Source organism: Cherax quadricarinatus, chromosome 14 (assembly GCF_038502225.1).
Source record: "Cherax quadricarinatus isolate ZL_2023a chromosome 14, ASM3850222v1, whole genome shotgun sequence".
NCBI classification, from domain to species: Eukaryota; Metazoa; Arthropoda; class Malacostraca; order Decapoda; family Parastacidae; genus Cherax; species Cherax quadricarinatus.
The window spans coordinates 22,587,517-22,601,036 of NC_091305.1; the positions used below are offsets into that span (position 1 = coordinate 22,587,517).

Genomic DNA, 13,520 nt, shown 5'->3' on the forward strand with positions numbered 1-13,520 from the left:
CATAACTAGGGGTTTCCTATATAGCAGTATGTCATTGTTGTCAGTTAGGACTGTATACCATGTACATGTACTTGTAGTAAATAAAGATATTATTATTATTATTATATTATTATTATTAAACTGATTAACCCTTTCACTCCTCCACTGGTTGTTAGGCAAATCGGTGGAATTCTTGCCAGATTCAGTTCTTGCCTATTATTACAGTCATAGGAGGAGTGCTAAACTAGTGTGGGGTCATACGGGGTCATATGGGGTCATACATTACTAACAGGTATCAGTACGTCACCATTAAAGACACAGCATCAACAACACGGCCACTTGATACTGGAGTTCCGCAGGGAAGTGTCCTTGGTCCCCTGCTCTTCCTCATATACATCAATGACCTTCCAAACGTATCCCAACACCTAAAACCCATTATCTTTGCTGATGACACGACTTTTGTCATCTCTCACCCTAATCTTGCCACCCTCAACACCATTGTGAATGAGGAGCTGATTAAAATATCGACTTGGATGACAGCCAATAAACTTACGCTTAACACTGACAAAACCTACTATATTATGTTTGGTAGCAGAGCAGGAGATGCACAAATTAACATTAAGATTGACAAGACTCTAATTACCAGAAATAATGGGGGAAAATTCCTAGGCTTATACCTTGACAACAACCTGAATTTCAGCACCCATATCCAGCATATAGCCAAAAAAGTATCCAAAACGGTTGGGATCCTCTCCAAGATACGATACTACGTGCCGCAAAATGCCCTTCTCACACTATACCACTCATTTATCCATACCTCACCTATGCTATTTGTGCTTGGGGATCAACTGCAGCAACACACCTAAAGCCAATAATAACCCAACAAAAAGCTGCAGTAAGAATAATCACTAAATCCCATCCCTGGCAACACACCCCCCCCACTCTTCATAGATCTAAACTTACTTCCAGTTCAGTACATCCACACTTACTACTGTGCAATCTACATCTACAGGGCCTTAAACTCTAATATCAACCTTGACCTAAAACGCTTTCTTGATAGTTGTGACAGAACCCACAGGCATAACACCAGACACAAACATCTCTACGACATTCCCCGTGTCCGACTAAACCTTTACAAAGGCCCTAAAATCTGGAATACCCTACCTGAGAACTCTAGAACTGCAGACACATTCATCACCTTCAAAACTACCATTAGAAAACATCTTATCTCCCTGATACACCCTGTCAACTAACTGCACGAATACCACCTGGTGGTTCACACTTACACTCACTCACTCATTTGACCATAAACAGAAATATTAATCTCAGTCTTAAAATAATGAATCCTGTGATACTCCAATACTGAAACTATGTACTGTGCCAAAACAAAAGCATTCACATTGCTAAACTCACAAACTAGTATTTAGTCACTTAGCCATAATACCAACTTACCTCATAATTTGTAATATTTTACAATTAAGAATAAAACTAAGTATGCCCGAAATGCCTAGCCATGCTAAGCGTTCTAGTGGTACACTCTGTAATCACAATTTTACTACATGTAAACCAAACAATAACCAAATTTCTGTAAACTCAGCATTGTAATCCTTATAGAGAATAAACTTTGAATTTGAATTGAATTTGAATAGGAGTGGGAGGTATTTAGATTCAATCCAGGGAAGGGAAGCACAGATCCAGCGTTGTTACACAACCTTATTCTCTGTTAACACCTTCCAAATACAGCCTCTACAACTTCCCATAGTTTAGGGCCTCACCATGCCTAAATCCGCCCCTGGGGGTAGATACTTTGATCCCAAGTAACTGAAGCTACTCTTCCCTTTCTTGGATCAAACCTGATTACCTCTCATTTCCTTGGCGCTGTATGACCTCCCAATGTTTTAGTGGTTCCCCATGAATAATAAAATAAGACACCCCTTCATTCTCTACTAGTTAAAGAGCAGTGTGGGGAAAATAGTGGTTCCCCATGAATAATAAAATAAGACACCCCTTCATTCTCTACTAGTTAAAGAGCAGTGTGGGGAAAATAGAACAGTATAGTGATAAATATAGTGACTAGGATAGTAAAGCTATTTATTTTAATACCTTTGGTAACTTATTCTTGGTCCCCTACGTCAGATTTGCTTAAACAAGTTTATTTGGGAATAATTACACATATATACAATGAAACAAGTTCTGGGTGATTACAATTGTCTTACATAATAACATATGGATAAATTACCAAGGATAACCCCCCCCAAAAATCCAAAGTAACTTATTTCCCTTGGAGTTCCTTGTAATACATTACTATTGGCACCCTAACTATTAGATGCAGGAGTAATCAGTCATGATTATAACCACACAAATGAAATGAGCTAAATCAATCAACTGCATGAACTCAGTCACAATAAAATGAGTTACAATAGGGATAACATGAAGTGAGTAGTTTACATGAACATTAGAGAAACTCAGCTTAATAACGTTAACTTTACAAAGAATCACTCTTCTTTTCTGTAACTACATTCGTTAGGAAGCTATTAGCTCTCTTCCTGAACTGGTTCATATTAAGACTGATCTTGACATGTTCAGGTAATTCGTTCCACTCCTTTACTGCTGTGTAATAAAAAGTGTTTGATGCCTAACAACCTACTGTAGGCACTACAAAACTGCTCATATCCACTAGACCAATACTGATTTTGGTTCCTAACCTTGACCAAAATTTGCAGCAAGACACTCTCGACACTTGCCAGCAACTTCTTAAATATGATTTAGTTTCAGATGCCTTACTCTATCGTCAACATACAGCAATTCCAGTTGTTGTAATTCATCTTGGCCTAGGTGTTCTCTTGGGCATAGGTTCAAGACGAATTTTGCCATCTTATTCTGAATAATATTGAGGGGAATGTATTAGAGTATAGTTATATCAACACTCTTATATGGGTGCAAGGCATGGGTGATGAATGTTGCAACAAAGAGAAGGCTGGAGGCAGTGGAGATGTCATGTCTGAGGGCAATGTATTATGTGAAAATAATGCAGAAAATTCATAGTTTGGAAATTAAGAGAAGGTGCAGGATTACTAAAACTATTATTCAGAGGGCTAATGAGGGATTGCTGAGGAGGTTCGGGCATGTAGAGAGTCTAGAACAAAATAGAATGACTTCGAGAGTGTATAAATCTGTCGGGGGCGTTGAACCCCGGAACTCTCTCCAGGTAATATATATATATATATATATATATATATATATATATATATATATATATATATATATATATATATATATATTTATATATATATGTCGTGCCGAATAGGCAGAACTTATTATTATTATTATTATTAAAGATTAGCCGGTATTCTCCCGGCCCGGGCCTTTTCCAAGTGGTGGCCCGGCCTTGGCTCCCTCTTTAGGGAGTGTCTGAGACCTAAGTCTCCCATGGGAGGAGGCACAAGTACCTCCTCATCTTTGGGACCAACTGTCCCCAGGCCTAGCCACACGCTAGGCCTCTCTGGTCTGCCATCCCCACCCCAAGGGGGTAAATAGGAATGACAGTCTTATGAGCTAAAGGCTTGGGCTCAGGCACCTACCCTACCCTAGAAGGGCTGGGCATGGTGTCGATGAGGCAGAACTTGCGATCTTGGCTTAAATAGCAACGTTCATCATGCCATATAGGACAAGTGAAAATTTGTGTAGGCAATAATGTCGCCAAAATCATTCTGAACCTAACGAAAAAAATATCTTTCACTGTGTTTGTTTAGTATTAAATTACTGTAAACAAATCTAAAATATATTTAGTTGGATTAGGCTAAAACAAATTGTTCTTGTTATAATAAGGTTAGGTACGTTTTCTAAGATTCTTTTGGTGCAAAATAAATTTTTTTTACTTTAACTTTGATGAAAAAAAATATGTCTTAAAACGTATAAGGAAAAAGTTTAGAAAGGACTTAATTTTAAATGAGTTCTTGCTAATTGACCAGTTTTACATATTCGGCACGACATATATATATACATATATATATATATGTCGTGCCGAATAGGCAGAACTTGCCATCTTGGCTTAAATAGCAACGTTCATCTTGCCATATAGGACAAGTGAAAATTTGTGTATGCAATAATTTCACCAAAATCATTCTGAACCTAACGAAAAAAATATATTTGATTGTGTTTGTTTAGTATTAAATTATTGTAAACATATTTAAAATATATTTAGTTGGGTTAGGCTAAAATAAATTGTTCTTGTTATAATAAGGTTAGGTAAGTTTTCTAAGATTCTTTTGGTGCAAAATTATAAAAAATTACATTAACATTAATGAAAAAAATATATATTTAAACGTCTAAGAGAAAATTTCAGAAAGGACTTAATTTTAAACGAGTTCTTGCTAATTGACCAGTTTTACATATTCGGCACGACATATATATATATATATATATATATATATATATATATATATATATATATATATACATTATAATACTTTCATGCAATTATTTCTTTATACAGATTGACCATTAAAAAATGTAGCACTTTCCAAATGTTCCTAGAGGGAAATATAATAAGCTCGTAGTTGTGGAAGCTCAGGTTGTCAACACGGTGGTCCATGTGCTACCCAAACCTCACATCAAGACTCACTCAGTATATATAAGCAAACTTACATCTTTAATTACATCCTTCTTTGAGACTTTAAAAATGCAGAGTGACGACGTAAGTTGTTTTTCTTTGAGTTAAATAGTTTTTAGGAGGACCTGTGCCAGATCTAGGTACGCTTAAATTTTTGTTTCATTTTCACGAGGAAGCATTAAATCTGTAAGGGGTGAGTTAGCTCCTGGGGAATGGGAAACATTCAGGTTCGATCCAAAGAAGGGGAGATTAAGACCAGTTCCTTGGATCAAGAGCGCCTCACCGAATTTTTTTTTTAGATTTTGCCACCGAAGTGGCTAGTTTATTGTGCACTCCACATCCATCCTGTGGACGGTAGCGCGAGAGCATATGGATACACAAAAGGCCTAGGAACTAGGCCCCAAAGGGTTAACTGGAATACATATGGATTTATATCTACATATCTATAGTTCACTTATGTTACAAGCAAATTTAGGAAATTTGCTTAGTATATCACCGGCATCAGGGAAGTTACCCCTCATGGAAGGTTCCTTGATGTTGGTGAGGGGCTCTTGATTTAGGGAATTGGATCTGTGCTCCAGTTCCCCGAATTAAGCCTGAATGCCTTCCACATCCCCCCCTCCCCTGGGCGCTGTATAATCCTATGGGTTTAGCGCTTCCCCCTTGATTATAATAATAATAATCAGGGAAGTTGGGTTAAGATGTTAACTACTTGTATCCTCTTACCTAACATATTGTTGGTGATTCTACCAACATTACAGTGTTACCTTAGTTTTGTTCTCCCTTTAGGGGAGTTGCTGGTGCAGGGCTCTTGATCAGAGGAATTGAGGTTACTCTCCCCTGACTCGGATCAAGACTGATTACCCCCTGACCCCTTATTTCCCAGGCACTGTATGGTCCCTAGGGTTTTAACTAATAATACCAATAATTTTTATTTCTACAAGTACATAATACAATTATTCCAGACCTAGCTGACATCATTGGCATAATATATAAAAGCCCCTGATTATACAGATCATTTTGGGCAACGTAGGTTCTCTTGTCCCACAGGATGCGACCCACAATAGTCAGCTAACACCCAGGTACTTATTTACTGCAGGTTGAATAGGGGCAGCAGGTGTGAAAAAGCATGCTAACATTTTGCATGTGCTGGAATCCTGGACCCTTCAGTGTGTGAGCTGAGGATGCTATAAGCCAAGCCATGAGTACCCCCATGATTTAATTAAAGTACAAATAGTGGTAAAATTACAGAAAGTACGTTTGGAAAAAGGTCAAAAAATAAATTAATGAGTTGGGCTAAATTCTTTTTTCTTTTTTTTTTTTTTTTACATTTCCGCAAATAAAAATCATCTTGAATACACATCTACATCAGTCTTGGATGCTTTATGACATTTTTGGAACTTTGAGTAAAACAGTTTAGCATAATGTTTGTGGTGGTTATTATGCTATTCAAGCATAAATACAAATTCAAATCTGTATTTCAGCATTACTGGACAAAATTTGCAATAATCTGAAGGCCCATAGAATGCATAACATTTCAAGAAATCTTAGACTATACTGTACTTAGAATTTACATAAAATTTATTTGGAATTTTAACCCAGAGGATTGGCGGCCCAAGAAAGTCAGTGCATCATCAGGGACTGTCTTGTCTTATTTCCATTTAAGGTCCTTTAATCTTGTCCCCCAGGATGTGACCCATACCAGTTGACTAACACCTAGGTGCCTACTTACTGTTAGGTGAACAGGGACAGCAGGTGTAAGGAAACATGCTAGGTGAACAGGGACAGCAGGTGTCAGGAAATATGCCAGGTAAACAGGGACAGCAGGTGTAAGGAAACATGCCCAACATTCCACCCATGCTGGGAACTGAACGACGGAAATTCAGTGTGTGAGGCGAGTGTGTTGCTAACTGAGCCACGGGACACTGTTAAATTGATTTTTTCTAAAAGGGTCATGATATTAGTAGGAACTTAGAAAATAGATACAGGTAACAAGTTAATTTGTAAAGTAACACAGTTAAAGATATAATTGTCTGGTTCTAACAGGGTGTAGTACCAGTTAATTAAATTACAATACAAAATATAAGATATGGTACATATATGTTCTGAGAGTTATTTATGCAGATATGTATATAAGAAGTAGGTACAAAGAAAATACTATGTAAAATTATCAGTGCAATAGCTAGTTATGTCTGAAAGAAGGGAGTGCAGGCTGTCTAATTATACATACATGGGAGTTGAAAGAAATTGCTGAAACAAGAAGAACAGTGATGGGATTGGATGAAAACAAGCAATTTTCAGAATTTGTTTAACATTGTGTTGTATATTACTGTCAAGAATCACGTTAAGGTAAGGTGCATTATCACAGTAGCTTTCAACCTTTGCAGTCTTCAGGCAGAGAGTTCCAAATTTTAGGGCCTTTTACACGCATTGAGATTTTACTTGGGTTGAGCCTTGTATTATGCCTAGGAGTTGTACATCAACTTTTTGTTGAGTTATGTTTTCCTGTATACTTTCTAAATTTAAATTTTTCATCTTGAATCCATTGCTTTGAGTCCTGTCTTGGTTAGATATTTTTAGCATGTTCTTTATATCCTCTTTGTTTATTCCTGTCTTCAATTTATACACCTTAGTTATATCCCCCTAATTCTATGCCTTTTTAGAAAGCATAGATTCAGTGCCCTCAGTCTATCATTGTAGAAAAGATTTCTGATACATAGGATCAGCTTTGTCATCGTTCTTTGTATGTTTTCCAGTGCATTTTGTCCATTCAGTAATATGGTGACCAGAACTGCTAAGCACGATCTAAACAAGGCCATAACAACAATAGCATATAGAGCTGAAGTATAACCTGAGGACTCTTGTTAATATATGAAGCCAAGAATTCTATTAGCTTTATTGCGAACACTTGTGCACTGTTGTCTTGGCTTTAGGTTACTACTAACCAGAACTCCTAAATCTTTTTCACATACAGAGTGATTGAGATCTACATTATTAAGGTTATAAATGCCATCATTTTGAACCCTTCTCTTGATTTTCTTGACATGTAAAATTTTCTAATGGTACAGTATACACTAGTGCAGTGAGAAATGTTTTGCATCATTGCATTAAACTGTTGATACAGTTTCACACATTTGACAAACTGTAACCATAATATATCTTAATTTTTACCTCTCTTTTCAGATTACATGGAGTATCATAAACAAAACATTTTGTTCTTTTAAAATCCAGTAAGTAAACAGTGTTTAACTTCAATTCTTTTTCATAAAAACTTTACATTTCATTATTGTACATATGGTATAAGAGTTGGTACAATATTTTCATTTAATGTTTGCTTGTATTATATCTTAATGTTATACATAAACAGGGATTCAGAATCTAATACATTTTTTATTTTTTTAACAGAACAAAAAGCCAAAGGTTTTGCAGAAATGAATTCAACCTAACTGGGTTATGCAGTCGCAGCTCCTGTCCTCTTGCGAACACCCAGTATGCTACAATTAGAGAAGAGCAAGGAATCATTTATCTGTATATGCGTACTGCTGAAAGGTGTGTTGATTGCCTCAATGGTTAATGGAGTACAGTACAGTAGGGTATTTTATTTCCTTTGTTTTTCTCTGGTGGCATATACTGTAGTTTTATTTTTATCTATAATGTATGCATGACTGTCTGTCTAGCCATTCTATCTCTGCACATACAGTTTTGTAAGTTAGGTACTGATATCAAAATGCTAAGAAGATATTTCTGGTTAAGAATATGCAGTAATTCTCCAGATTTAGGTATACATTTCTGAAACAGTTAATGGTTTACAGTACAGTATTCTAATATTTATATTGAAAATACTAGTTGCCAAATCTGTGCATAATAAGAGTGAATATAAAGTTAGGTAGGAGTGAGATATACTTGATGAAATATAAGTAATGAAAAATAAGATAACCTTGGCAGCATCAAATGCCATATCTGCAAGTTCGTGACATCAATATAGGCTTGCATGCCACAAGAAGCAAAAGTTTAGTTGTTGAAATAGCCACCATTTAACCTTTAAACGGTCCAAACGTATATATACGTTCACTTGCGCACCACCCCAAATGTTTTGACAAAAAAAATAGTTTTCTTTTATAGAAAAAAAGAGCACAAGGCACTAAGTGGTCCCAGATTTTTTTAATATGGTGCACACCGAGTGTTAAAACCCATTCTATGCTGACCAGGCATTTCAGGGCAATCGTGCCAAATTTGGAGGCAGGAAAATTAAACTGTATATATACGTTTGGGCGCTACACGTAAGAACGTACATATACATTTGGACTGTTTAGGGGTTAAGCCTAGCCTCAGGCTAGGTTTCTAGAATAGAAAACTGGAAAATGGTCACAGGTAACCCACAAGTCTTCAAAATATATATTTTTGGCCTGTACATACATTGGTTTCAGTATCTTCTACCTTCATACTTCGCATTTGAATTTAATCTGTTAAGATTTACTGGCAACTCATTATTTTAATTGATTAATAATGTAACATTGATGACAGCTTCAACTATGTCTGACTTTGATGATAGCTTGAATAATCATGTGATACTTTAATTACAGCTTAAAATCATGTACCATCATAACATAACTAATATTCACCCATTTTGTACTTTTTTTATTAGTGCTGCTATTAATGTCATAATTTTAAAGATGTAATGTTCCATAAAGTTTCTGTTCTCCAGGGCATTTTTCCCAGCAAGGCAATGGGAAAAAGTAAAACTATCACGGAACTTTGTTAAAGCATTGCAACAGATTGATGAAAATCTGGTATTTTGGAAGAAATATTTTCGTCAAAAATGTCGTCAACGTCTGCTCAAGATCACACAGTACCTGACGCGTATGAGGAATCTTAAACTAAGAAGACAGTAAGTCTCATTATTAGCTAGGTACTGTGCTAACTTATATTTTTTGTTTATAACTCAAACTTTATACCTCAGTTAGTCTGGAGTGAGTAAAAACAAGTGATTTTGAGATTTGTTGTTCTGCCGGAGTGTGCAAGCTAACATTTATGAAAGGTATAATGGAAATTGGTTATCCTAACTCGAGTTCTGAAGGTGGGAAGTACAGTACTTGAGCTCGGGTGGATAGGTGGGTGAGAATGTTGCAATTCAGAGGGTCATTTGAATTGTCATGTCCTCTCACTTCTGAAAAGATAGCTGTTGAATGAGTGATGGTAAATGTATTTCCTTCTTTGGGTCACCCTGCCTTGGTGGAAAACTTCTAATGTATGGTAGTATATGCTTATGAATTTTTGTACTGTAAATGTTACTTAGCAATATTATTATTGTAATCAGCGCTGCTTCTTAGCAATAGCTTGTATTCATTTGCTTAGTGTACAAAATACATCTGTGGTATATACATTATACAGGGATTTGCATGGATTAAGCTCAGTTATTTTAAGAGATATCAATAGTTCAGTTATAATTGGTTTAATATTTATAGTTCATACAAATATCTATCTGCATTGATAGATATTGCAAATGTATGTTGTTTCAGCCATAAGAGGGCTTATCAAGTACAGGAAATATGCAAAAGATAATCCATCAGGTGTAGAAGAGGAGGTATCAGGTGAGGATGAGATGAAGTATGTTGTATCTGAGGTCAGGTGACATTAAGTAAGGTTTTGGCTAGGGTAGGTCAGGCCCTGATAGTCTGTGCACAATAGGATAACATGTTTCAGAAAAGGCTCTCCCTATGTAGGTAGTTTTGTTTGGCAAGACAGTAATTACTGCTGCAGATCCTGAGGGCACATAAAGAAACCTATGTCCACGTATTTCCATTTGGATCTTTAGGTCCTTCACTTGGAAGCAGTCCACATTAGTTAAAACTTTTAAGTATCTTATGTGTTTATTGCTAGGTGAACATGGGCAGAAGATGCTAGGAGACCTAATGTACCCATATTTCTCACTTCAATCATGACTGAATTAGGGTTCATTCATTTGTGAACAAATGCTCTACCATTGAGGTGCAAGGTACCCTATTGAAGATCTTATGATTAAGTACTGTACTTGACAACCTGTTTCTTATAATTTTATCATAATAAACAGGTCATAGGCTATTGTTAGAAATAAGTAATATAACACATTTTAGTAAAATAACAACTCTTTCAACAAGAATGTCATTAAAATAAATTCATTGGCACCACCCACATTCTTTATCTCCCCATTTCCCTTCCTTTGACTCCTTCCCTTTTCTTTCAACTCCCTCAACATTTCTCCCATATACTGTATTTAATAATTTTAATATTTTTTGTATAAAAACTTTGAGAAGTAAATTTATACATTTTATTGAAGTAAAACAATAATATTGGAGGCATGGTCTGAGATGGTTGCAGGGGCAATAATCTCTGGAACCCTCTATACTTAATCTACAGGTAGGTCTGTGGATAGGGTCATCAAATATCTTATTAAGTACAGTGGACCCCCGGTTAACGATATTTTTTCACTCCAGAAGTATGTTCAGGTGCCAGTACTGACCGAATTTGTTCCCATAAGGAATATTGTGAAGTAGATTAGTCCATTTCAGACCCCCAAACATACACGTACAAACGCACTTACATAAATACACTTACATAATTGGTCGCATTCGGAGGTGATCGTTATGCGGGGGTCCACTGTACTATGTAACATATATTTGCTCTGTGAGATCTTGTGAAAAAAAACTACTTGCTTTAGCTAAAACTACAAGATACATAGTAATAGCTTTCATTATATTTTTATTCACAGAAAGAAATTGATTCCTATAAGGAGAAAAATTGATTTGCGAATCAAAAGACGTGAGGAAAAAGCTCTTATTGCAGCCAGGATTGACAATGCAATTGAAAAACAACTTCTACAGAGACTTAAAGATGGAACCGTAAGTATGAAACTATTGAATAATTTATGAAATACAGTTCTTATTAATAGAAAAAATACATTTGGGCAGAACCAGAGACAACTTTGCTGAACAAAGTAAGTCACAGCAAGGTGATATTAAGAAAATTCTAGCGAGAGTTGAACATGTGCCAATGACCTAGTGGTAAAGATGTATAAAAGTGTTTGAGAAGGTACATAATGACCAGTAGATAGGAAAAAAAATACAAAGAAATAGCTGTTGAAAAGGAGGGGAGGAGGAAATGTATTAAGATTGCCAAGAGAATGATTGTGAATTTTATGCACAGTAGAGGATGTGTAGTCAGTATAGGTATTGATTTTTGTTTTTAACACATCGGCCATTTCCCACTGAGGCAGGGTGATTCAAAAAGATAGAAAAAACTTTCATCATCATTCAACACTTTCATCATCACTCATATATAATCGCTGTCTTTGCAGAGGTGCTCAGATATGACAGTTTAGATGTCCCTCCAAACTGCCAATATCCTAAACCCCTACTTTAAAGTGCAAGTATTGTACTTCCCATTTCCAGGACTCAAGTCTGGCTAACCGGTTTCCCTGAATCCCTTCACAAAATATTACCCTGCTCACACTCCAACAGCTCGTCAGGTCCCAAATGCCATTCATCTCCATTCACTCATATCCAACATGTTCATGCATGCTTACTGGAAGTCCAAGCCCCTTACCCACAAAATCTCCTTTACCCCCTCCCTCCAACCTTTTTGGGGACGACTTCTACCCTGCCTTCCTTTCCCTACAGATTTATATGGTCTCCAAGCCATTCTACTTTGTTCCATTCTCTCTAAATGACCAAATCACCTCAACAGCTCCTCTTCAGCCCTCTGACTAATACTTTTATTAACTCCACACCTACTCCAAATTTCCACACTACGAATTCTCTGCATAACATTTACACCACACTTTGCCCTTAGACAGGACATCTCCACTGCCTCCTCGCTGCAGCATTTACAGCCCATGCTTCACACCCATACAAGAGTGTTGGTACCAATATACTCTTGTACATTTCCTTCTTAACCTCGATGGATAACTTTTTTGGTCACCACAGATACCTCTATGCACCACTCACCTTTTTTCCTTCATCAGTTCTGTGGTTAATCTCATCCTTCATAAACCCATCCGCTGACAAGTCAACTCCCAAATATCTGAAAACATTCACTTCTTCCATTCTCCCTCCCTCCAATGTGATATCCAATTTTTCTTTATCTAAATCATTTGATACCTTCATCACCTTGCTCTTATCTATGTTCGCTTTCACTTTCTACCTTTACACACCCTCCCAAACTCGTCCACTAACCTTCGCACCTTTTCTTTAGAATCCCCCAAAAGCACAGTATTATCAGCAAAGAGTAACTGTGTCAACTCCCATTTTGTATTTGATACCCCATAATTTAATCCCACCCCTCCCCCCAACACCCTAGCATTTACTTCTTTTACAACCCCATCTATAAAAATGTTAAACAACTATGGTGACATTACACATCCTTGTCTGAGACCTACTTCAACTGGGAAATAATCTCCCTCTCTCCAACACAGCTTAACCTGAGCCTCACTATCCTCATAAAAACTCTTTACAGCATTTAATAACTTACTACCTATTCCATATGCTTACAACATCTGCCACTTTGCTTCCCTATCCACTCTGTCATATGCCTTTTCTAAATTCATAAATGCAATGAAAACTTCCCTACCTTTATCAAAGTACTGTTCACATATATGGCTTCAGTGTAAATGCTTGATCTACACATTCCTGACCCATTCTAAAGCCTCCTTGCTCATCTGCAATCCTGCTTTCTGTCTTACCTCTAATTCTTTCAGTAATAACCCTACCATACACTTTACCTGTTTTACTCAGTAAACTTATTCCTCTATAATTTTTACAATCTCTCTTTTTTCCCACTTCCCTTTATATAAAGAAACCATAGATGCTCTCTGCCAATCCCTAGGTACCTTCCCCTCTTTCATACGTTTTTTTTTTTTTTTTCTTCAACAAGTCGGCCGTCTCCCACTGAGGCA

The 13,520-nt window shown here is 36.6% G+C and overlaps 1 protein-coding gene across 1 annotated transcript in view; it reads left to right on the top strand.

Moving 5' to 3' along the window:
* Window positions 1–4,524: 4,524 nt before the first annotated feature.
* Window positions 4,525–13,520, top strand: part of Rbm13 (RNA-binding motif protein 13) — a 39,414-nt gene continuing 30,418 nt past the window's right edge. The window contains exons 1-5 of the mRNA XM_053785659.2: window positions 4,525–4,675; window positions 7,775–7,821; window positions 7,997–8,140; window positions 9,297–9,479; window positions 11,340–11,469. Coding sequence (XP_053641634.2) covers window positions 4,661–4,675; window positions 7,775–7,821; window positions 7,997–8,140; window positions 9,297–9,479; window positions 11,340–11,469 — 519 coding nt within the window. The 5' untranslated portion in view covers window positions 4,525–4,660. The remainder of the gene's footprint in view (window positions 4,676–7,774; window positions 7,822–7,996; window positions 8,141–9,296; window positions 9,480–11,339; window positions 11,470–13,520) is intronic.